Here is a 26,180-nt window from a genome sequence, read left to right on the forward strand (position 1 = left end):
TTGGGCACAAACCTGCTCCCAGATCTCAGCATATCTCCAGAGAGTGGAGTTGACGGTGGCGGAGAGTTCAGAACATCTGGCACTGGGGTCACGTGGGCCCAGACGGGACACTGAATGCCGCATTGTGTGGAGGACCGACAGAGAAATGGGAATGAGCTTCTCAGATGGGTCAGCATGGAGGGCCAAAGACCGAGTGAGAGAGACAATCTGAATGAATAAACAGAGTTCCCACTTACAAATCTGCAGTTTCAGGAGGAAGAGGAGCTCTGGGTTCTGTTTCACTCATTCTCTCTCTCTCTCTCTGTCAACCTCTCCATGTGTTTTTAGTTTATCTGTATAATGGATTCTAAAGATATGACATTAGGAAATGTGATGAAATATGTTCCAATTGTACAAAACGGACATTTGATATTTTATTACTGGCAGGAAACTCAGCCAACATTACAATAGACCTTAGTCAAGGGTAAATGCCACTTTAATGTGCCACAATTGAAAACAAGGCTAAGGCTGTTTAATGTGTTATACTATTGTGTAACCTTTTATTTAAAGGTGCACTATGCAAGATTTTTGAAGAAAAAAAAAGTATAGACGACTAGAAGTGTGTGGTGGTCTGCAGAGACACTGTCCTGGGCCTGTATTTTCTTCTTTTTTTGAATTCCTGTGGACGTTTCTGAGCTGCACCTTTGGCCAGTGCGTGTGTGTGTAGCTCCAGCAAATGATGACGTACGGCACAGGTGAGGACGGGACATTGTAGTCTGTCTTGGGAAGCTCCGCTAAGTTCTCCTGTCTCGATGCAAAAACAATTCGCTAATGTTGTTATTGGCTTAATTATATATTGTAATTATGTTTATTTCAATGACACGCAATTGTTGTTTATTAGCGAGCTAGACTAAAGATAGCTCACAAATTACAGCCAGTCACCTAACTATTGGCGTAACTTCTTATATAGACAAAAAATAAATGCTATTAATGCACGATAAACAAATAGCAATATCAATATGGTTCATCTGCCCGTTCCCAGTTTCTTGAGTCAGTTGGGATGCGTGTGCAACTTATATGATGCCCGAGGAGAGGCAAACAGTAACTAAAAATCCTGCATAGTGCACATTTAACATTCAGCGAACAAAACCTGCATCTCTTCAAAATATTTCCAATTGTCAAAATAACTCTTAAGATAGTATTGTCATATTGTGCAGAAAATAAAATTAACCATTTGTACAAATGGTTAATTAAAAAAACCTCAAAATACATCCTATTGCATGAACTGTTCGTCTATCCCACAGCCTCGTTTTCATTTGCTAAATGTAGGCCTGGTTTCACAGACAGGGCTTAGATTAAGCCAGGATTAGGCCTTAATTCAATTAGGACATTTAAGTATCTTTTATAAATGTGCCTGAGGGAGAAAAAAACCATTACTGGTGTGCATCTTGAGATAAAACCCTATTTTAAGATATGTCTTTGTAAGTTGCTTTTAGTTAAAACAGCACAAACATGCATTTAGTTTGAGACCAGGCTTAAGCCTGGTTTGTGAAACCAGGGGATAATGTGATAAAACATTTATTAAATTTCATATCTGTGGCTAACATTATTACATTTTCCAACATTACAACAATTTGAACAAGATATTGAGTTATAGGCCACTTAATAACATGACTTGTGTTATGTGTTATTTTTTTATTTAAGGATTTGTTGTGAGTATTCGACAAAATTAAACAATTTTATAAATGAAAGGTAAAACTTTTGGTATATTCAGGAAAATAATTTTTACCATTTATCAGCAGAGTTATTAATGCATTTGTGTGCAACAAATAGACTGAAATGGTGGTAATGGTGTTATGTTACAATAAAAGTACAATCACTCGCAGTTATCTTTACTGTAAGGTGCAGTTAGCCGTTCACTTTACTTGATGCATAGAATACAACACAATGAGCAATGAAATAGGGAAGATCCACCTGACTTAGACAAATAAAAACGTATAAAAATAAACCCACTTTTTTTCTCATAAAAAAACTTGGAAAACTACCAATAGTTTTTCATGTGAACGACCAAAAATACTCTATATTTACATCACAAGTTCTCTTGAAGACAAAGTCACTACGCTAACCTCCTCATACTTTCTTGTGCGTTTTTCCCCCATTATTCAAATGTTGTAAGGCCTGCCTTGTCACTTACGTCATTATTCTATGTGACATCAGCAGGAGATGCATTTCCTTCCTGTCGTGGGTGTGAAAACGAGGTTCCTCTTTACAGAAATGTCGCTCTGACATGAGCAACTGTAGGCTGTTGGGAAGTTCCTTTGGTTACAGTATTCTTGGCTGACAGATTGGACTGAGTCAGCACTTTACTTGGTTGTACCTGTGTTGGCAGGTCAATCCTGTTGGCCCCATGTCACAGAGTCCTGTGTGTGCCCCTCAAATCCAAATCCTTTAGAACGTTCCAAAATGCTTTTTTTCTTGGACTTCTTCCTCTTTATCTCTAAAGGAAGCGGAGTGAAAGACCTGCCATCTGCTGCATAAGGAAATGACAAAGACATTTTTTTGTAGACACTGGTGATTGTAGGATATTTCCCCTCAGAATCTATGTCCATAGGTTCCCCCATCTTTGGCTTGATCTCGGAGCAGGTATACATGCTTTCCCAAGGCTCAGGTTTGATCTGTCCTTTGCGCTCATTAGAAAAGGAACTGGTTATTTTACATGACCTGTCTGGATCTTCTCCATCTTCTGACTTGAAGTGCTTGCTCTCGTGCACACTCAACAGCACTGCTGATTTACATACCTTTGAGCAATATCTGCAATTGTGTCCTTTATCTGACTTTTCTAGGTGTTTTTTCTCGTGACTTTTCTTAGTGGCAAGGTAAAGGAACCGCTGTGGGCAGTAAGAACATCTGTAACGTTTTTCCATGCTCAGACTGTGGGATGCCACATCCGAGCTGAAACAGGAGCCATCCTCAGTGCAGCTCTTGCAGATAAAGTCACCACTATCCTCTGCAGTGGGCCCAGCTGTGCTGGATTCAGGGGGACTTTGTTTACCACATATTCTGCAGCGTGGCTGATGGCAGCTGATGATGTGCATGCTGAGGGAGGTCTGGCTAGAGAAAGAGCTCTCACAGCTGTGGCAGGAGAAAGCTTCCTTTTGGCTGCTAAGCCTTGGCTCCCTCCTGACCCCATAGTTGTCTGCTGAGATCCTCTCATCTGGACAGAACGGTGTCTCTCTGAAGACTTCGTTGGCTTCAGGTGACAATGGTCGCGTGTAGCATCTCACATGTTTCATCCTTGTTCGTTTGTGTTTCAGTTTCTTACCCCTCTTTTTAGGTTTATATGAGTAATAGGGTCGCCATAGTTTGTCGGTTTCAGGATCATTTGGGTCATCATATGATACATTTTTTGTGACTGATGTTGTGACTTCTGTTCTCAGTCGCAGACTTGGACTTCCAATACTCTCCTCTGCAGGGCTATTTTGACCTATCCCCTCTTGTCTCCAGCTTTTCCTTTTCCTCTTTTTTGGAAAAAGCTTTGAGCCTTTTATTTTTCGTCGAACAATTGCCTCGTTGCCAATCTTCACTGTTATTTGGCAGAGGGGAAGGACTTGGTTGTCAACGGATGGGCCTGGACATGCAGGCTTAGCAATGTACGTTTCTGTCTTTCCACTAGGTGGCTGATCCGGTGTTATGCTCTCGGGTCTTGCTTGTAGCAGCTGATTAGCCATGTCCTCAATGGTTTGTGCTGCTGCTGACAGTTCACTCAGCCTGCTCAACCCTTCGAAGGAGCAGACAGATGGTATGTCGAGGAATGGAAGTATGTCTGTGCTGTTTTCTAAGTTTTTCTCTGTTGAAGAATCTCTGTCAATTCCATTTGGAATGAGAGAGGTCCCTGTGTTTTTCTCTATCACTTGTGAAGAATCTGTAAATCTGTGGCTGAAGAGCGGTGACCCTTTGCCATCAAATCCAGACTGTTTCTTGAAATCAGTAGAAAGGTGTTTTGAAGGATGGTCTATCTCAGATGACATAGGAAATCCTATGTTTTGGTCACACGGTTTGTCAAAGCTGATGCGAGGAGTTTCTGATGCCATCATTTTTGGAGTGGCCATGAATGTCACTGGCATTGAAAATAATGATTGACCATTAACAACATCTGAATTAGTTGTAGGTACTGCACTGTCAAAAAGTGTAGGGGGGGAACAGCTGCCCAGTGGTTCACTGTAGGAATCATCATTGCCCTCGAACCCCTCAGAGTATGTCTGACTGTATGACTTATAACGTTTCTTTCTAAACTTCATTGGGAGAAGCCTGTAGAGCTTTATGGGGTAGACACTACCCTTGAATCCACCATTTGCTGATTTTTTATTGACAGCCAGCTGTGGATCAATGCCATGAAAGGACTTCTGGTGATTCTTGAGGATGTAATAAGTCAAGAAGGTCTCCAAGCAGAAGATGCACTGGTACCGGCGTTCCCCAGTATGCCAAATCTCATGCTTTGTGCGGTACTCAGCCAGAGCGAAAACTTTGTTGCAGTAGTGACAAGGATAGGCTCTATGCCATGAGTGTACATTCTCATGTCTTTTTAGGCTGGAAATGGTCACATAAGCCCGTTTGCATACAGAACATTTATATGTCCTTGAAGTGCTACTTGTTTTTAAGGTCCCATTAACTTGATCCTGAGACAGCTCAGGGGGACTAGTCAATGTGGGGTCTACACTTAAAGGGATATGGAGATCTAGTGGAGGTGAAGAGTGTTGCGTTGTATTTTCATTAGGTGTACCATTAGAGACTGGGACTCTCAAAGAGTCTTTATTATTTGTCTCTAACTCAGATGGACCTTTTAGAGATTTTACACAAACCTGCTCATGATTGCGCAATCTTTTCAGATGCATAAACTTTTTATGGCAGTACTTGCAAAACAAATGACTGACAAATCTTTTGTGTATTTGCATGTGGATGGTGAGAAGCGTAGAGTCATTAAAGGTTTCAGGGCATTGCTGGCAGCAGAAGACGGGGACACTGGGTGTATTCTGAGGACTGAGGCAGGGTGGCTCTGCATCCTGAGAGGGTGTAACCTCAAGTGGTGGCAAGAGATCAAGGCTGGAATGTATCACTGGTGCTGCATCTGAGGATAACTGGGAGGAAGATAATGGTGCAACGGTAGCATTTTCCACTGCAGATGTGCCAGTAATAGTGGGCATAGTTGCACCTGGCTCAATTGAGAGAGACGGAATACCGTTACCATGTATACGACGCTTCTTTATAGGTCCAAGTCTATAGTTAACCACGGGCTTAGCTGGAGGAACGACCGGCATGATTGTTCCGATATCGTTCTCCTGGCTAACCTCTTTAGATTCTTGCTCCTGGCTCACTGCATACGAGTGCTCTGTTAGAGCATGGGCAGGCTCACTCTCTGTGTGTGATATGCTTGTATCTTGGGAGCTCGAAGGAGAATGCCCTTCCTCAATAACTTTGTTACGGTGATCCAGTGTAGAGAATGGGTTGTTTACTGCCCCAACCTCAGTAATGGAGAAAGCATTGGTGATCCTTGGGCCCTTGGAGCAGTCTAACTCCTCAGGCTTGAGTGTCTCTTTTTTCAGTGTGCATGTGTCTGCCAACTTTGACTGACTGTTTGATCTTCCGCAGCTTGCAGAGGCTTGACCTTGCAAGATACCAGAGCTCTGCCTTTCAAAGTCAAGCAATTTCTCCAGAAAGGGAATTCCTAAATGCTTTCCAGCTGCCACCAGAGACCTGCTGTCCTCTGTACTACTTGACTCCACTCTGGCATTGTAGATAAAGTTTAGAATGCTAGCAAAGACCTCAGATTTTAAGTCTGTTAACTCCAGCACCTGGTTGGATGTGTAGACATCAGGCGTTTTGAAAGCATTACGAAAATATCCACTTGTGGCAGCCAGTATGTTGCGGTGAGCGCGAAATTTGACATCCTCCACAACGATTATTACATCACAGAATAGCCCTTGAGAACGCTGTTCACTAAGATGACTGAGGACAGTTTGGGGGTGGGAATTGTCCACCAGACCAAGAGTGCTGGGGTTGACCACAGTCATCTGCAGAGAAGAGACAGAAAGAAAAGAAAAAAAACACACAAAAAACAATCATTTAAATCTGTGAAAATTATGGCTACTTTGAGATAACAGCATATGACCTTTGTTTTTGAATGTCAATTAACTGTTTTACCAGGGGTGGGGAAAGGAAAAATAACTGGATGAGGTATTCAATGTACTTAATGAACAAGTCACTGTTCACAGATCATCACTGATCATGCCACTAAATTTTGCCTAGGCTGAATGACTGCACCCAAAAATGAAAATTAATTTTCTTGCTGTTCCGAACCTATGATTTTTTTTTTCTTTGGCAGAGCACAAAAGAAGAAACTCCTTTGTGTTCCACAGAAAAAGGAAATACCTACAGGTTTGGAATAACATGTGGGTGAGTAAATGGTGACAGAATCATTCTTTTTGGGTGAACCGTCTCTTTAAATGTTAAACAAATATACATTTTTGTGTATTGGTTTAACGTGACATTTAACCATTACTAAAAAAAAAAAAGTAGAAAGGAGACATTTTAAACCACATAATGAGAATTGTAATTATTTGTTGACTATAAGATTAGATTTGTAATCTAATCTCATCAAACCACTAGATGGCAGCATGAGTCAACGCCACTTGGTTCACTATCATAGCATGTCTATTAAACAGTAATCAAGTGAAGCTAGTACATAATGTACAGTGGTAAGCAGATGCAGTTACCTTATAACCAAAACTGTAATGTATGCAGTTCTTATACCCAAATATTGATAATGACCACATCAGTTATATAGTGCAAAGACATTTGATGTTGTTTTGATGCAGGGAAATGAGGTGAAGGCTATTAGAGATTTATTATTGAGGATGTTTGCACACTGCCATAACAGTCTTTATTCTACCATATGTTTGTGCTCAAGACTACAGAATACAGAAGCATACTTTATACAAGGTAAGTACACATAGATACATGCACAAAGAAAAGCATAAAACAGAATTGCACAGAAAAACAAAGAAATGCACATGAAGAACTGCAACAATTTGATTAAATAGGTTACAATCCTTAAAAAAAGAAAATAAGTTTTGAATACAAATTTTTAATAAATATTTTGCCACTGGCCAATGCACTTCCATCTCCATTTGGTATTTATGTTTAGGACAGCTTAGTTCACTGGATAATGAAGGATAAGAATGGTGACTTATTGCTCATCATTGCTCTTTGCAATAATGCATGTGTTAAAAGCCACACTATGATCCCATTATCTACTGGAGGAAGTGAGCAAGAATCCATGGCTGGGAAAGTGCTGTCCTCTAACCGGCACTTCCACAAAGTAAAATATATTACTCAAATTCAAGGTATAATTAATGAATTGCTGGCAGGGCCGCATTTTACAAATGGGAAACATAAACTGTAACCCAGAACTCTTTGTTTGACATTGGCATGCCTGCTGTGCTTCTATTGACAATGGCTCTTTGGTAACATATTGCCACATATGGTTTTCTCAATGAAAAATATCCCAGGGGCACTAAGAGAGAAGTTTACCTTCCCTAACTCATGATTATTAAAGTTTATGCTTACGCTGCTTAACCTTCAGCGCATGTGACCAAATTATTATTAATAAGTCAAACAGATAAGGTTGCTTTAGTCGTGGGGAGGCTTAACTTGGCCCTTACTGCTGTAATGAGAAGACTTTTGCCACCTGATAGGCCAGATCCTAAAGGCTTATATTGTGATTGTTTATTAGTGTTATTTCACCTTCAAGTTTCTGTATGTTCCTGAATAGATTGCTCTTTCTGATACTCTACTCATAAATAAAAATGTTGTCTTCATTTACCCAAACCTGTTGCAAACCTGTATGACATTTTCTTCTGCTGAACGCAAAAGAAGATGAAAACGTTGGGAACCAAATGACATTGGAGACCATTGACTTCCAGTGTATGGAGAAAAAAAACACTTCTCACATTTCTCAAAAATATCTTCTTTTATGTTCTACAGTACAGATGAAATTAAGTCATACAGGGTTTGAACAACACAAGGATGAGTAAATGTTGACCATTTTTAGTTTGGGGTGGAGTATCCCTTTAAAGCAAAGAATACAGAAAACAAAAATCCAAAAACAATACATAACATGACCTGTTTTGACTTGAAAAAATAATGAAATATATATATATAAATGGGCTGGAATACAGATAAATAGTTCTGGATATAGGCCTAAATGAATCATAGTATTAAGTTATATCCTGGACGTAGGTTGTGTATAAAGCACTGTAATACCTGTTTTCCTATTGCACCTCTGTCACACAAGATAGCTTCGAGCTATTATATTTTGAAAAAAATATACCTACAAAAACTTCTACCTATAATAACATATTGTACTTTTTGGCTATGTCTGCAGACTTGAATACATAACATGCCATAATTATGATTTCCTTATACTCTGACGCAACATCTTACCAAGTGCACTTGAAGGCAACAGCAGACCAGGCAAACACAGGAGCAATATACAGAACACACAAGAACTAATGAGGGAGCAAAACACAGCTGAACACAATTAGGTCATGGGAGGGATACATTTGACAGAGACTAAAGACTCACAAGAACAAGATGACTTCAAAATAGAAGTCATGGATAAGCAAAAACAAGACATTAAAAAACAACACAAAATCCCTAAGAATAATAACAGATGTGTCTTGTATTGACAGTGTTTGTACATAATGATTTATAAGCAGTAGCAATTATTATTCACTTATTTATATGCCAGCTGTCAGAGAGTGGGAAGATGAAATAAAGTGGGAAAGGGACAGCTGCAACCAGATGTAACAGGGAAAAGGTGGCAAATACTGCAGTAAAATGCAATCTATAGAGATCAGTCGGCCCTGGCAGATATAGATGTATGTGACACAACAAAAGCACTTCAATACAGTAAAAGAGCTAAACAGTGTATATAATTATGAGATTGAGATATGAGATGAAGCATTCATTTCTCACTGTACCTAATATATTTAATTCATGAATCATTCATTTTCATTGACTTTAATGTTTTTTTATATATACACTCACCTAAAGGATTATTAGGAACACCATACTAATACTGTGTTTGACCCCCTTTCGCCTTCAGAACTGCCTTAATTCTACGTGGCATTGATTCAACAAGGTGCTGAAAGCATTCTTTAGAAATGTTGGCCCATATTGATAGGATAGCATCTTGCAGTTGATGGAGATTTGTGGGATGCACATCCAGGGCACGAAGCTCCCGTTCCACCACATCCCAAAGATGCTCTATTGGGTTGAGATCTGGTGACTGTGGGGGCCATTTTAGTACAGTGAACTCATTGTCATGTTCAAGAAACCAATTTGAAATGATTCGAGCTATGTGACATGGTGCATTATCCTGCTGGAAGTAGCCATCAGAGGATGGGTACATGGTGGCCATAAAGGGATGGACATGGTCAGAAACAATGCTCAGGTAGGCCGTGGCATTTAAACGATGCCCAATTGGCACAAACACCTCGTTTCCACTAAGTGGTACGGTACGGTTCAGTACGGTACGGTTCGGGTCGGGTCGCTAAACCATGATCGGGGCTCGCGTTTCCACTGCCAACAGTACCCTACTTGATAGGCATGGTGTATGCCGGAAAGTAGTGATAACGTCACTTGATAGGCGTGGTGTTTGCCGGAGAGAAGCGATCGACGTCATTTTCGCGCGAACAAAAACGACATAGTAAACAACAATGGATGACAGACAGCAGATCTTGTTCTTGCTTCTCGGGATGTTTGTCACAAGAAACAAGCGCTGGCATTAGGCGTTTCTCAATACCAAGTAGCCACGCAAAGTCCGACTCAGGAGAATGATCCCGAGGACGCGAGTCCAGTAATTCTGCTGATGGAACAGCGCGTTCTTGAAAGCGCCACTCAGCTCGCTCTGCTACTCCGGTTATGTACATTTTAGGCAACAATAAAACGAAATATGTTATAAAACACCACTCTGCTTCTTTTCGATTTAATTTAAATACATTTTAAACATTATAAGCACACAAATGTGGTTCAGGCAACGCATAGCCTATATTGATTATATTCACTGCATGTAACGTTATATTTATAACAAAACTAAATATAAAACACAATCCTGCCTCTTTTCGTTTAAATTTAAAAATATTAAACATATTCCAGGCAATGTATTGCATATTGCATTGGTACAAATGTTGCAATAAACAACATTACAGCTGATCTTGTAATAAAATAAAATAAATGACAAAACTATCTATTTTTGTTGAATTTCAGTTTTATCAATAATAGCCATTATAAAAGTATAAGTAAAAGGTACAAAAATATATACAGTAAAGCTTTAATAACAAAGCAAACAATTCAGTCAAATATACAAATTCAGCGCTCAAATATATGAAACTTCACTTAGCCTTCTGCCAAAACTATTGGCCAGGGAACGAATTATAGATTCACGAGACCAAAGATCGCCTGTTAGGTCTGAACAAGGCGAATTATATCTCATGTTTAACCACTACAGAGACGTCAGAGTCAGCGGCAAACATCAGAACGGCTAGCCGGGGAAAGGCTGCTCCAGGCGGGGTGCACGAGCGCCGAGCGCCCGGTGATTGCTTGGAATGGATCTTCAAATTATCATAAATCTATAAATAAACCACAGATTTGAGCTTTAAAAAACTACTTTCTCGCCCGAAAAACTCTTAAAACTACATTTCGTGACACAATAACAGTAGTATTATATTTTAACTGTATGCTTCTAATGCCCTTGTAGCACGCGCAAGTGACGATACTCTGTCAACCAATCACCGTTCTGCAGTGAGTCTAGCTCCACCTTTTAGTACCGTACCACTGTGCTAGGTACCACAACGGAAGGGTACCCAAAAAGTGGTACGGTACGGTTCGGCTTTTTGGTACCATTCACAACTTTTGACAGTGGAAACGCAAATAATTGCGTACCGAACCGAACTGTACCGTACCGTACCGCTCAGTGGAAACGAGGCATAAGGGGCCTAAAGTGTGCCAAGAAAACATCCCCCACACCATTACACCACCACCACCACCAGCCTGCACAGTGGTAACAAGGCATGATGGATCCATGTTCTCATTCTGTTTACGCCAAATTCTGACTTTACCATCTGCATGTCTCAACAGAAATCGAGACTCATCAGACCAGGCAACATTTTTCCAGTCTTCAACTGTCCAATTTTGGTGAGCTCTTGCAAATTGTAGCCTCTTTTTCCTATTTGTAGTGGAGATGAGTGGTTCCGGGTGGGGTCTTCTGCTGTTGTAGCCCATCCGCCTCAAGGTTGTGCGTGTTGTGGCTTCACAAATGCTTCAGTCAAAGTTGCTCTTCTATCAGCTTGAATCAGTCGGCCCGTTCTCCTCTGACCTCTAGCATCAACAAGGCATTTTCGCCCACAGGACTGCCGCATACTGGATGTTTTTCCCTTTTCACACCACTCATTGTAAACCCTAGAAATGGTTGTGCGTTAAAATCCCAGTAACTGAGCAGATTGTGAAATACTCAGACCGGCCCGTCTGGCACCAACAACCATGCCACGCTCAAAATTGCTTAAATCACCTTTCTTTCCCATTCTGACATTCAGTTTGGAGTTCAGAAGATTGTCTTGACCAGGACCACACCCCTAAATGCATTGAAGCAACTGCCATGTGATTGGTTGATTAGATAATTGCATTAATGAGAAATTGAACAGGTGTTCCTAATAATCCTTTAGGTGAGTGTATATATAAAGTAATGTGTATGTGTCTGAAAAAGTTCTAAAGATTTTTTTTCTTTTCTTTTCTTTTCTTTTCTTTTGTCCTTCATTTTCTGTCAACGACCCAGTGCATGAAGCTGCTTTGACTCATCAGTTGGCTAAACTACATAGCGGCACAATTAGGAAATGAACAACGGTCAGATTCTCCATCTCCCTGCTGGTAGAGGAGCACAAAAGCTTTTGAATATCCATCCTAGCAAACTGACCTATTTCTGCTTCTCGCTATCTATTTCCAGTTCGACTGCTCCCCACGAGGAAGAGTGACCTGCCACTGCAAAGTGGAAATATGTCATATGCAGCAACACTCATGGTCAATGTACTAGCAAAGCACAACATATTGTTTGGAGGCACAAAGCTCAAAGTGAATACAGTTTTTCATATAGATTGTTTACGTCTTTTGTCTCTCATTTGCACTATTTTCTCCTCTCTTGCTCTTTTTGTGTATGAGGCCCTAGTTTTGTCTGTGTGACGCTGATGGAATGTCCAAATCACATTGTTCTTTAAATAAATGACTGCAATGTAGTTTATAGGCCTTTACTTGTGTGGGAGCATAAAACGAAACACTTGGGCGTCAAATGACCTTTTTATTTGCCAAATTGCAGAATTGCTTTTTAGACACTTGCACAGATGATAGTCATTGCTAACTTTGCATTTTCTGTATGTTCAAAATGGCTCCTCTGTTGAAAGAAAAAACCTCAATAGAGGCACGCAAAACTTAACCTTCTCGCCAGAATCATGTACATTACTGAAAAAATAACGCATTTACATTGCAGAGCATCTAGTCCATGTACGTTCTGGACTAGATGCTCTGCAATGTAAATGCGTTATTTTTTCAGTAATGTACATGATTCTGGCCAGAAGGTTAAGTTTTGCGTGCCTCTATTGAGGTTTTATCTTTCAACAGAGGAGCCATTTTGAAACCACGACAAAAAAACATCTTGGTATAAAGTAAAATGGCTGCCTGTAAATGTTCTATTAGACTGTAGAGGTCGATCTTGTTAGGACTAACAATTTTGGATTTTAGAATCTAAATTCTGAGACATTTATATTACATATTAAAATGTCTGACAAGCAAAGCTTTATATGGTCAGTGCTCAGTTTCTGAACAGACAAACTAGTTTAGAAGATCATTTCCTCGGGCTGTTCTGTGGTCGCCCTGATGCATTATGCGTTACTCTCATAAAGAGAAAGGAAACAACAGAACCACAAAGAAGATCTGCCTCTGATCATCAAAAACATGACACAGCAGTATTACTCTGCAATAAACAACACAGTCTGGATGTAAGATCATGCCAGATTTTATTGCTATGCTGCTGCTGAGGATCTATTTTAATCTGGACTGTTTGTGATTGCGCTGAGCAGGAGAGACAGACCTCTCTTAATCGCTGGGAAAACATCCGCCTGCTCCCTGTCTGACAGGCCTCCGTTGTCACGGCAACATGCTGTGGCGCAGCACTTATTGGGATTTGTATGAATGGCGGCTGAGCAGGCAGTTGTGCTTTCTGTCCAGAGAAAAACGGTTCATTCTTACAGACTGCGCCATGTTGGGAAGCCCCGGTAGCATTTAGCTGCGGACAATGGCCTGGGATCACCATTTTCTGCAATGGTGTGCGTGTGTGTGAGTTTAGTGGACTAGTATGCAGTCAAAATCACATCCCCTAGACTCGAAGAGCTGGATGCCAATGCGAATTTGAGTTGAAGGGCCCTTTTACATTAAAAACAAAACATTTAGGCTTGCTATTTGTTGCTTTGGCCGTTAAAGGTTTCTTCAACATTCAGGCATTTTATATAGGTGTAAAATACATTTGTTGTCCGTGGATGTATCACCTGCCACACCCTTAACGTGACTTACCATACCGGATAAGCGAAATGGCGGAAAAATAAAAATCCCCCACCTTCCCTCAAACCGTTCTGTACAAAATAAGAGAAACATTTGCCCATGATTATGAAATGTCCAGTCAAATAAAGAGCGAAAACATTAGCTTTCATTCTTACAGATAAAACCACACAAGTCTTCATGCGCTGCACTGTAAAAAAGCGCTCGACTATGTCTGTTTGAAACTGGAGGGAAAAGCATGCTGAACGTACCTTTATTTCAGTTAATCAGAGAATGCGCTTCAGTGGATGGAGAGCGGAAAACATCGCTCACGCCTTCCTCTACAGTTCCTGTGATCCACTGATGGCTGGAAAAAGATGTTTCGTTTGCAGGCGAAAGTGTTACAGCTTTCTTTTTTTTGATTCAACTCGTCACTTGCTGCTCTCTGCTGCGATCGCAGTCTCTCCTATAAGTCTATCCTGCTCTCTCTCTCTCTCTCTCTCTTTCTCTCTCACACACACTCTCTCTCTTTTTCGTTCACCCTAGTCCCAGTGCCCTCTCTGCGTGAGACGCCCAGTCCAGAGGTGGCAGGGGGCATCAGTCTGCTCCACTGCACCCTGCTATAGGTCTCGTTCCTTCCGTACGCTCGCTAGCTGGCCACCAGGGTCTATTCGCCCACTGTGGAGTTTATAAATAGTCGGGCAGGGCAGCTCCACTGCTGTCTGTGCATTATTAGCAGCGGATAAGAGATGCGGCGTGCTAGCAAGGACTGCAACTTCATTAACCACTGCAAAAGGGCAGCCGGAACGAGAGAGCGCGGAAAAAACGGATCAGCACACGTTAATGTGTGAGAAGCGCTCGCATGCCGTGCATGTGAGGTGGATGCAACAATGCAACCACCGGTGTCAAAACAAAAATGGCACCTGGCGCGAGGCAGAGTCTGACATTTTCCATCACGTAGAATAAATAACGGCGGTCTGGTTGCTGCTATTTTAGATGAACCCCGCTGCCCCCACCCCTCCAAAAAAAGATCATGAACAGCGATGAATTTAGATGCACAGGCACACACATGTTTGTGTTCTCTGCCTGTCCCTCGCCCACCTTATGAAACATGCTTTTCTCAGGTCCGGAATGTGTTTCTGCACATCTGAACGTGGCTGTTTGCTGTTGTGGCTAAGCTGTACCGCTATCACTGCTGCAACATTTTTATATGTGCATCTTCGTGAAGGTGGTGGGTGGGTGTGAGAGAAAGAGAAGAGCAAGAGAGAGAGACGGCACAGTCTGCTTCTCAAACGCTCATTTCTGAAATCAAACAGAAGGAGGGCGAGCAGCAGAGGAGAAAGAGAGGATGAGAGAGCGCATGAGTAAGCAGAAATGGTGATTTGAGACAGGGACAGGAAAAAGGAACATGGCGATGACTAGAGAGGGGATTCAGCGAAAGGTTGAAAAAACGCCGTGGACCGAGAGTTAGTGAGTGCGCAAGAGCGCTGAAGAACGAGAGCTCGGGAGGAAGTGGAAAGGTGGTGGGGACTGTGGGATCACCTTCAACATGGCTGCTGATTGATGCAAAGGGATGCGGCTGTTCTGCAGAGAACGCGAGAGAGGGAGGAGACGGGAGGGAGAGAATGGGAAAAAAATGGACAGGGAAAAATAGGAGGAGCAACTTCAAATTCCATCTGCAGGTTATTAAATTTTATGGCCCAAACTGGGTATGTCTTTACTCAGGGTGAGGACTGCAAATAAATACTGCACAAGAATCCTTTGAATACTTCATTTTTGATGCTTTTTTTTCTTACAATATTTATTTTCTCTAAAGCTTCTCCTTATTTTCCAACATATTTTAATCACACTAATATATGTAATATGTATAAAAAGTTTTTTTATTTTTTTTATTGAATGGACTTTGTATATTCTACAGTCATCAAACAGAATTTTAAATGTTCCCAAACACGATTAAACAGGAGATTATACACACTTCAACTATTTAATGTCCATAATTTAATTATAATGGACATTGTACAGAAATACAATTCCTTGTAATCTGAGCTCTGAGACCACTGATGAATAAGCTTCCATTTTGTGTAAAGTGTAAGTTGAATTGAAAAAGATGTTTCTTATGTCTATTTATTTGTCCCTATTTTGCTGTAATGACAGCAGCACTTCAGCTGAACCAAAACCTGATGAAATTTACTTTCATTAGTGACCTAAAAATATGGTAGAATTCTATTAAATCTGTTAAATTTCTAAAGATCCTAAAACTATTTCCAGATTTAAATGAGAACAAAAATCCCAGATTTTCCCGGAAGTGGGTGGTATCTGTAGATGGGATCATGAAGAAGGGTTTATTCCACTATATTTATGCTATATTTATTTAGTTTTCAGTCAAATAAGCTCTTGCTAACATCTGAGTTAAATGTACCAGACCTTCTTTTAAAGTCGGTGAAGTGTCTCTTTAAAGCTTGCGGAAGACCGCCTCCTTCAGCTCGCAGTGCATCATGTGAACCTAATGCCCTGATACCAGCGGTTATTTCTGGAAACAAGGCTGAGTGCTGATTACCTGGGTGCCAGGAAGACAAGCTCCTGTAACAAAGGCTGCATTCACTAGTGGCCTGGCCTGTGTTCAGCTCTTACGTTGTTTTATAAGTGAACCACTGATGGTGAAATAAGAATCAGAAGCTAGACTGATCATTGATCTCTCCATGCAGCCCACATTCTCTCGCTGCCTGCTTATACATAATTAGGAATATCCTATTTTTGGATCTTTTGAATAATTGCCATAATATGTCGAAACAAATTTCATACAAGATATCAGTGTTCCCACAGTCCTGGAAAATACTTATAATTAAAAGAAAATTGTGATTTGGACAAGTCATGGATATTTATCAACTTCGGCTACAAGATAATTGAAGTGCAGTTGTAATTGAAATGATTCAACCCCCATTGCAAATCAGGTTTATTGGCAAAATGTACAGGCTTTCAGCTGTTTCCAATGAACAGATCAAAATAATTGAAATATCTCAATTCAACAACTTTTCCAAATGGTTTTCCCAAATTTTACTGAACATGCAACTTTTAATGACTTCTGTAGTCTAAGAATAGTCTTATTCAACCTCTTCATGCCAAGCACCTTTAGTACTTAGTAGAACACCCTTTTGCAGTTATGACCTTCTGCAACCGAGATGTATAACAGGACACCAGCTTCTGGCAGCATTACTGAGAAATCTTAGCCCACTTCTCATGAGCAATGACCTCCAGTTCAGTAATATTCTTGGGTTTGCGTGCTGCAACCGCCTTCTTCATCCCCCACCAGAGATTTTCTATGGGGTGACTGATGGCCACTGCAGAATCTTCCAGGACTTCTTCTGCAACCAAGCCTTGGTGGAATTTGAGGTATGCTTGGGATCATTGTCCTGTTGGAAGGTCCAATGACGCCCAAGCTTCAGCTTCCTCAATGACGGCATGATGTTTTCTCCAAGGATTTCCTGATACTTCAATGAATCCATCTAGCCTTTGACACGCTGCAGGTGTCCAGTGGCAGAGGATGCAAAGCAGCCCCAGAGCATCACCGAGCCCCCAACATGCTTAACTGTAGACAGTGTTCTTTTCAGCTTCATTCTTCTTCCTCCAGACATACAGATCCAGTTTTTTGTTTCATCGCTCCACAGAACAGAATCGCAAAACTTCTGTGGCTTATTTATATGATTTTGAGCAAATTGGAGCCGACTTTTCTTGTGCTTTTGTACGTCTTGGAGTTCTGGCATGCGTTTAGTACACGCCTTTCTGTGAAAGCTGAAAGATCAGTGCCTGTTGCCACCAAGTCTTGCTGCGGGTCTTTTGCAGACACTTGAGGGTTTTTCTGAACCTGCCTTCTCAGAAATCTGGTTGCAGCCGTTGATAGCTTCCTTTTTCTTTTTTTTTACCCCGTCCAGGTAGTATAACCACTGTTCCGTTAACTTTGAACATGCAAACTATGCTTCCAACGGTGTCTCTAGGAACATTTAGTGCCTTTGCTATTTTTTTGTATCCTGTTCCTTGTTTGTGAAGGGTGATGATATCTTCTCTTAACTTTTTGGACCATTCTTTTGACTTTTGGCATATTTCTAACATGCAGTCAAACGTGATACTCAACAAAGCTAGCCAGTCCATAAATTTTAGGTGTTCTAGCTCAAGCACACATGGTGCAACTAATGAAGCCCTTGATTAGTTGCATCAGGTGTGCTTGAGACAACACCTGTTTTCCATATTTGTGCTGTTGTGAGGGATTCTATTCAGGGGGTTGAATAATTTTGAGACAGCAGAAGTCATTAAAAGTTGCATTTTCAGTTGAATTTGGGGAAACCACTAGAAACATTTCTTATGTTGAGCTATTTCAATTACTTTTGTTGGATTTGTTCATTGCAAACAGCTGAAAGTCTGTAAATTTTGCCAATAAACCTGATTTGCAATGGGGGTTGAATAATTTAGATTAAATCTGTATCTATACTGAATCTACATTTTGCACGCTACTGCTATCTGAATCTACATTTTGCATGCTATATTGCAGTGGGTGTAACTGCTTTGGAACTAATAACTGGATCCAAATGGGTCAAACATTACAAAGAATTTTTGGACTTAAAAGTTAATATATCTATATACAATTAATATAAATAATTATATCTAATTATGTAAATATATTAATGGCAAGGATAGTAAAGTTATATGTAAAAAATCTTTATCTGGAAAGAGAATAGAAATTCATTGGGTAAAAAGAGTGGGTCCCCTGGAATATAAAAAACCCTCCATGTTAATATACACTCACCGGCCACTTTATTAGGTACACCTGTCCAACTGCTCGTTAACACTTAATTTCTAAGCAGCCAATCACATGGCGGCAACTCAGTGCATTTAGGCATGTAGACATGGTCAAGACAATCTCCTGCAGTTCAAACCGAGCATCAGTATGGGGAAGAAAGTTGATTTGAGTGACTTTGAACGTGGCATGATTGTTGGTGCCAGAAGGGCTGGTCTGAGTATTTCAGAAACTGCTAATCTACTGGGATTTTCACGCACAACCATCTCTAGGGTTTACAGAGAATGGTCCGAAAAAGAAAAAACATCCAGTGAGCGGCAGTTCTGTGGGCGGAAATGCCTTGTTGATGCCAGAGGTCAGAGGAGAATGGCCAGACTGGTTCGAGCTGATAGAAGGGCAACAGTGACTGAAATAACCACTCGTTACAACCGAGGTATGCAGCAAAGCATTTGTGAAGCCACAACACGCACAACCTTGAGGCGGATGGGCTACAACAGCAGAAGACTCCACCGGGTACCACTCATCTCCACTACAAATAGGAAAAAGAGGCTACAATTTGCAAGAGCTCACCAAAATTGAACAGTTGAAGACTGGAAAAATGTTGCCTGGTCTGATGAGTCTCGATTTCTGTTGAGACATTCAGATGTTAGAGTCAGAATTTGGCGTAAACAGAATGAGAACATGGAACCATCATGCCTTGTTACCACTGTGCAGGCTGGTGGTGGTGGTGTAATGGTGTGGGGGATGTTTTCCTGGCACACTTTAGGCCCCTTAGTGCCAATTGGGCATCGTTTAAATGCCACGGCCTACCTGAGCATTGTTTCTGACCATGTCCATCCCTTTATGGCCACCATGTACCCATCCTCTGATGGCTACTTCCACCATGTCACAAAGCTCTAATCATTTCAAATTGGTTTCTTGAACATAACAATGAGTTCACTGTACTAAAATGGCCTCCACAGTCACCAGATCTCAACCCAATAGAGCATCTTTGGGATGTGGTGGAACGGGAGATTCGCATCATGGATGTGCAGCCGACAAATCTGCGGCAACTGTGTGATGCCATCATGTCAATATGGACCAAACTCCCTGAGGAATGCTTCCAGCACCTTGTTGAATCTATGCCACGAAGAATTGAGGCAGTTCTGAAGGCAAAAGGGGGTCCAACCCGTTACTAGCATGGGGTACCTAATAAAGTGGCCGGTGAGTGTATATATTATCTTATAAAAATAAATATAAATAATATTATTATAACAATGAATTCACTGTAAGAAAAACTAATAATATTTTGGCAGAAAATTACCAGTACCTTTTCCATTAAGTTTACAGACCCAAAAACACAAAATGCAAAGTGTAATTAAAAATATATGTAAAACACCTGTGTGAAATCAATACAGAAAATTCCTTCCCATTAACAGTATATTGGGATGCATTTTCACAAACTTTTCTTAGAGTGTATAAATACAACATATATTATGTATTATCATTAATATCAATATATGAATATAATATTGCTTTTGCTATATTCAATTGTTACATTATTGTACTTTGTTTTGTGTAGAGTTTTATCATTATGTGTAAAATAATGAAATGTATTCCAATATTTTTTGGAATTTTATATAATTTATATCTGTAATTTGTATTTTAATCGAACTTAATTGTAATAAACTTACAAATTAAAAGATGTGTGGGTGTCTTATTGATCAAGGGTGGCAATATTTCTCCCTTCCCTGAATATTTACATGAGAGGTTGAGAAGTTTAGAGATGATAAGAGTGGACCATTATAACATTTCTATTCCAGTTTCAGCTGCTATTTCCCTAACCCCTAACAAAAACTGAAAGTTTGAGACTATTACATTGTACAAGTAACTTCCCTTTGAAAAAAAAAAAAAAAAGGTTGCAATGAATTCTTCTGCAATGCGATACTGCTTCTAAATAACCCTGAGGTGTAAGGAGTTTAGTCATCACTGAGTCATAACAAGTAAGCAGTGAACCGTTAGCAGACGAGTGCTGCACAGCTGAAGTACTTTTGTTCTTTGTCACTATATAATACTTCTAGCAGGCTGTGGCCCTGAAAGTATCAAAGATGCTAATACATCTGAGGCCTGTCAAAGTGAGGCCTACTCTATCCTATGTAAAACCACGGTCCAAAGTGAGCTCATTGCATCAATCTTCCACTCAAGGCCAAAATGGCGTGAAGTATAACATAAAAAAGCGAAAGAAAACAAACAGAACACTAATACAAATCGCTCTGACGATCAAGATGAGGCCTAGGTCAATATGTGGGCTATTGTGTTTCGTAATGAATTATAGATGGAAACTTTGCCTCTCATGAAACAAAATTGTAGCAGGGAGCTATTCAGCTCAAATGTGAATACATCAAAGACAGACAAATGAAAATCAAACATGAACATCACATACGTATAACCACAATAATTTTGTCGTCTTGCTGGAACAAAAGCAAGAGGGCAGGTTACAGTTCTGCATTTCCTGCTATCGAGTGACTCATTAAATTCTAACTCTTTAAATGACGCAGTAAGATTAAAATCCCTTTACCAACCTGACGTTTGTTCATTCCGCTCCTCATAATCGAGATCGTCTTTCCTCTGGTCCCTGTTGGTATGGTTAAATGTGTGTCTGTGCGAGGAACTACAGTGTTGTGCCCCCTGGTGGTCATCATGCAGAATCCCCAGTCCTGCAATTTTTAGCATTCATGTTTTTTATTATTATTTTACAATATTTCATCTTGTCACTATTAAAAAATTCCAGTTATATAAATAATCATGTTATAGTGCAGGAAACATTTAGCTTTATGCCGTTTACAAGATTATTATGTCACTATTACAGTAAGGCCCGCCTTTATTGGAACGCAATCAAGAGAAACGCACTCAAACGACTGTCTTGGTGGATTCCCACAGTATATGCTCAAAACAAGCTTGCACACACAAACGCACACTAATCTCACTAGTGGACACTCGATCGTCTGGCCCAAAGTGGAAAGCACAGCATACATTTGAATGCCTCTTTTTAGTCAGCATTAATGGACAATCTCTCTGTGGGTTAGTAGAGTGAGTAAGACAGTGAAAGAGAGAGTTCTGAGTGAGCGGGGCTGATATATACCTGATCTATTCCTCCTCCTCTTCCATATTTGAGCAGCTGTAGATGTAAACAGTCTGGCCCAGGGTGAGATCAGTTTGTTCTGCCATTGTTGTGAGGAGAGCGACGGATAGAGACTCGGCAACACAGTTTCTCCTCAGGGCCAGATCAGCTGCTTTCTCTCTCAGCAGTACTTCCTTTGTGCCGTTGTGTGTGTGTGTGTGTGTTTGAGTGTCAAGGCCGGCCAAAGCAGCGCCTCTCTGTTATTCTCTCAGCCCAGCAATCGTTCCACAGGCCTCTGTCAATGCTGCGTCATCAAGCTGCTGTCCTGGCCCTTAGAGAGAGAGAGAGATGAGAGGGAGGGGTTGGAAAAGGGAGGGAGAAGCAACGGAAAGAAAAAGAGGGAAAGCTAGACTTCCTGTCAAACGGTTTTGAAACGGTTACAAGCTCTGGATAGTGGATACTATTTATCATTTTGTCAGGACGAGCACAAAAGATTAATTTAATTCTGTTACTTACTATCATTTAGTATTCTGTTATGAGAGTGGTGTTTGCTAAGGCAAGTATCACTATTACTATTGTAAAAATTCTTTAAACAAATCTTTAACTTTACAGCGACAGTTCACCCAAAAATTAAATTCTGTCACCATTTACATACCCAAACCCAAAGGACTTTGGTTAATCTTTAAACCACAAATGAAGTTATTTTTAATGAAACCTGAAAGGTTTCTGTCCCTCCATTAAAAGTCAAGGTAATCAAAACTTGGAAGATCAAAAAAGGTTATAAAGGCATCTTAAAGAAGGCATGAAATTGTTGCAATAGTCTTTTCTTCCCTATTGTGATATATATACTTTTTTTTTTTTAAATTATAATTCGATCTTGTAATGAAACTTCTCTTTTCTGGTGACCGAAATTGTCTAATCATTTAGTCCTCCTAATAAACCCTCTCCCTTTCTTAAATTTGACCTGAAGTTTGCATTCAGATCTGCCGCCATCAAATCTACAGCCGATGCATAGAACCAAGTCCCTGTCCTACATTTTTGATAATCTGTTTCACTCGGATATGTCACACAATACGTCACAATACTAAAAGTTGCCATTACATTGCAACTTTAATATTAGGTTTTGCACAGGCAGAACCACTTACACTTACTTCAGAATATGTAAAAATGTAGTTTTCTTACCTGTCATAAAATTTCTCCTGTTTCTCGCTGACCGTTCTTTATAGATGGTTGACTCCGTATTTGTCAGTTAGCTAGGAGAGATCAGAACTAGTTGTAACACAGGCGATATCAGATTCAAAAACCCAATTGCATGAAAACTAGGCCATTCTTCTCAAATCAGTGGCAATCAGCATGTTCTGTTGTGACAACTTACCCTATATGCAGTAGTGTGACAATACGACCCATTATAGGGTCAAGTAAGGGATAATGTAACTTACATCCAGCCGGTTGTTCTCTCAAAATAACCCCCGACAGGGTGATGAGGACCCCGACGCGAAGCAGAGGTAAGTAAACCCCATTAACTGGAAGGGGATTTACAGTCAAAGACCCAGAACCAGAACTGATTCATTAAGACAAGAGTAGGAATTATAATAAATTAAAGAAAAGTTTTACTGAAGATAGTTTGCAGTTTCATCAGCAGAAGTCAGCTTCAAGACTTGCCTTCAAGTCACGGCTACTTGCCACATAAGTAAATAATTAGACACGAAATATTGATCTGAGTTGAAATATTTTTTTAATAGGCTTTTAAATGCAAAGCTTCCGCGGAGAGGGCAGTTGCAGCCGCGGCAAGTTCAAACTAGATGGACATTTAAGAGATACAGTATACAGTCATACCACTTATTACACATCTCCATTATTATTTATGTGGCGAAATGCTAAGATATATTGATTTCAGATTACACTTTTGTATGAAACAAAAGAGAGCGAGTCCACGATACTGGATCGTGGATAAATAACTGTACACAAAATATTGATTCGACTGAGTTTTAATACTTTATTAGCTCACCAAACCAAAACTTCCACGAAAAAACCCTGTTCCTAGCGCTACTGACTTCAGTAACCCGGATGAGCCTGCGTTATCTGTTTTGAGCAGTTGTTATCTGGGAATAACATACGCTGGATGGCGCTATTGACCAATCAGAATCAAGTATTCTACAGAGCCGTGTAATTATATGTGTTAAATAGTTTTTTCCCGGGTAATTACATGGTAAAAACCATGTACCCCAGGACTATGACAATATTTAATAATCTTTTAAATGTATGTTCTAAATGTCTTAATTCCAATCGGGGGACATAGTGATGGAAAAAAATACGAGATAGAAGGAAAAAATGTATTTCAAAGCTTTTGCAAAAACGTTTGAGTTTTGCACTTGCACTTTGCACTTGCTCACAAAAGCATTGAAATATAGTTTTTCTTCCTACTTCATTTTATTTGCATTACATAATTTTTGTGAGCGAACACAAGGTTTCTCGGGGGAAACACAAAATATTTGCATTGAAAGCGAAATATATCCCCCACCCCCATTTTTTCTTTCTTTTTTTTACCATCACCTTGTCCCCATACTTTGTTACTTTATGGAAAAATAATAAAACTTACTGTAGATCACATTGGCTCATCCATTCATCAACATGAATTGTATTATTCACTATTCACTATTGACTACTAGTACTACTCATTATTATATCACTATTCACTATAGTCACACTTGTATGCCTGCCTACTGTTGGGAAGTGAATTTCATCTAGTGGAAACGTTTGGTACTGTGCCCAAACAAAATCTTACTGAAAGCTCATTTTTTCAGGTATCAACCTCAAATTTGGAACACAGCTTGTTTAGATTTATGGCTTTGATTTTCTCACAGTTTTAGAGTAAAACATGTTTTTGAAAATATATAATTCATTTAAAAGCCATAGTCTGCCATGTGTCTATAAAAAGAGACTTAAGAAAGTTTAAGTTAGAAGTTTAATTTTCAGATCTATGCTCAAAAAGTGATTAACAGGTAATAATTGGATCATAACTATTCCATAAATATAAATTAGTACCATAAATCCCCTAAAAATAAAATTAAATAAAAAACATTATCGAGCAAAAATATAGGCTAGTACATAATTTGCAATAATATTTGTTTTTAAAAAATCTGTCATTTTTTACCGCCACACGAGCAGCACCAGAGGGTTAGAAATACAAAGAAAGGGGGGTTACAATTTATTTAAAGGTGTCCTTGTTGCAGTCTAATTCTACATTTAAGTATTGAGTAATATTAAAAAACAACATATACTTAATATTGAGTTAGGGTTAGGAATAGGATTTGGTTTAGGGTTAGTTGCAGTTATGCATGATATTAGTAGCCTATGTGTGACAATGACACTGTAAAATAAAGTGTTACTAAAAAGACAACCAGCAAAAGAAGGGTTTTATGTAATTTACTACTTTTGACTCAAATAAGTGTCAGTATGCTGGTGGTTTTAAACACTCAGTCCAAAACGGTCTTAGATTAGAATAATGTTGTGTGTGTGTGTGTGTGTGTGTGTGTGTGTGTGTGTGTGTGTGTTCTTGTTTTTCTATCCCGGTGGGGACTTCAACCTGAACGCACACAGACTCGTGGGGACTCGTGTCACCGTGGGGACCTAAATAGAGGTCCCCACGGGCAAAGCCCCTCAGGCACCTCCCAAACAGTGTTTGGACACGCCCCATGTAGTTTTTTTTGAAGTCCTCATGAGGGCCATTTTCAAGACAAAAATCTGTGTTAGTGTATATCTAGGCGCCCCTGGTGGTCACACAGAGTATTGCCGTCCCCACAAGTCACATTGTTCCGGAAAAGTGCGGCACTCTCTAGCTCCCTATTGGGGGTATTGGTCAATAATAGAATTACAATTTGGCAATCTATTTTAAAAATGTGTCTTTTTACTAAAGTAAGATATGAATTAATAGGGTTTTTAATTATTTATATTTATACATTAGTATAATATTTAGTTATTTATATTACTTTATAAAATAAACTGAATTAAATAAATGTGCTGTTGGTGCACTAGAATGTAAATTCTGGAAAGACTGAGCCACAAACAGAGAATTTTTTTTTTTTTTTTAGCAAATTCTTTGTTTTATTTATCGTAAGGCATCAAATGATTAGAATATAACTGATCTGTTAAAAATGCCATTTATGTAATTTATCATGGATCTGTCTATATTCATATAGTCATTATTGATGACAATAGGAAAGAAATCTAAACGAGGTTAGCCAACTCCAGGTGTTTCAGTCTCGCTTCTGTGGGGACTGGTTTATGTGAGAGGATCATCTACAAAATCTACATGAATTAATTGTCAGTTTAGGTTAAAAACACTTCAAAGTGATTTTGTTAAAGTAATTAATACATTATTATATCATTACTTTAATATATTATTATCATTTAATTATAATCTAATTAAATCATGATCAGTAAATGATATACAGATTTTTCACTCTGGGCTACCCCTCTGACAGAGCCTTTCTGCATACATTAAACAGAATTCAAAGAATGTACTTTCAACAGATCACTAATAAACTTTTATGAAATAAACTCATATGAAATTAATAAATGAACAGGCCCTGACTATATACAATCTTGTTTCTAAAATTGGCAGCTGCTGTTTTTTTAATCTTCTGGCTTTCTTTTTAATATATCACTACATAC

At 39.6% G+C, this 26,180-nt stretch overlaps 1 protein-coding gene across 2 annotated transcripts; it reads right to left on the reverse strand.

The window, feature by feature from the left end:
* Positions 1 to 1,004: 1,004 nt before the first annotated feature.
* zbtb38 (zinc finger and BTB domain containing 38) lies at positions 1,005 to 22,782 on the reverse strand. Of its 2 annotated transcripts, XM_056239398.1 has the most exons (4): positions 22,689 to 22,782; positions 21,528 to 21,837; positions 20,968 to 21,102; positions 1,005 to 6,047 (listed from the first exon to the last, which is right to left on the reverse strand). In XM_056239398.1, exons 3-4 carry the CDS (start codon positions 21,085 to 21,087, stop codon positions 2,370 to 2,372), a joined length of 3,798 nt encoding a protein of 1,265 aa, XP_056095373.1. In that variant the 5' UTR covers positions 21,088 to 21,102; positions 21,528 to 21,837; positions 22,689 to 22,782; the 3' UTR covers positions 1,005 to 2,369. The 2 variants fall into 2 exon arrangements, with proteins under 2 accessions (XP_056095373.1, XP_056095374.1); XM_056239399.1 differs by lacking the exons at positions 20,968 to 21,102; positions 21,528 to 21,837; positions 22,689 to 22,782 and adding an exon at positions 13,890 to 14,440.
* Between the last annotated feature and the right edge of the window lie 3,398 nt (positions 22,783 to 26,180).

The sequence above is a fragment of the Rhinichthys klamathensis genome, unplaced genomic scaffold (assembly GCF_029890125.1).
Source record: "Rhinichthys klamathensis goyatoka isolate OS25496 unplaced genomic scaffold, OSU_Roscu_1.1 h1tg000561l_1, whole genome shotgun sequence".
Classification (NCBI taxonomy): Eukaryota; Metazoa; Chordata; class Actinopteri; order Cypriniformes; family Leuciscidae; genus Rhinichthys; species Rhinichthys klamathensis.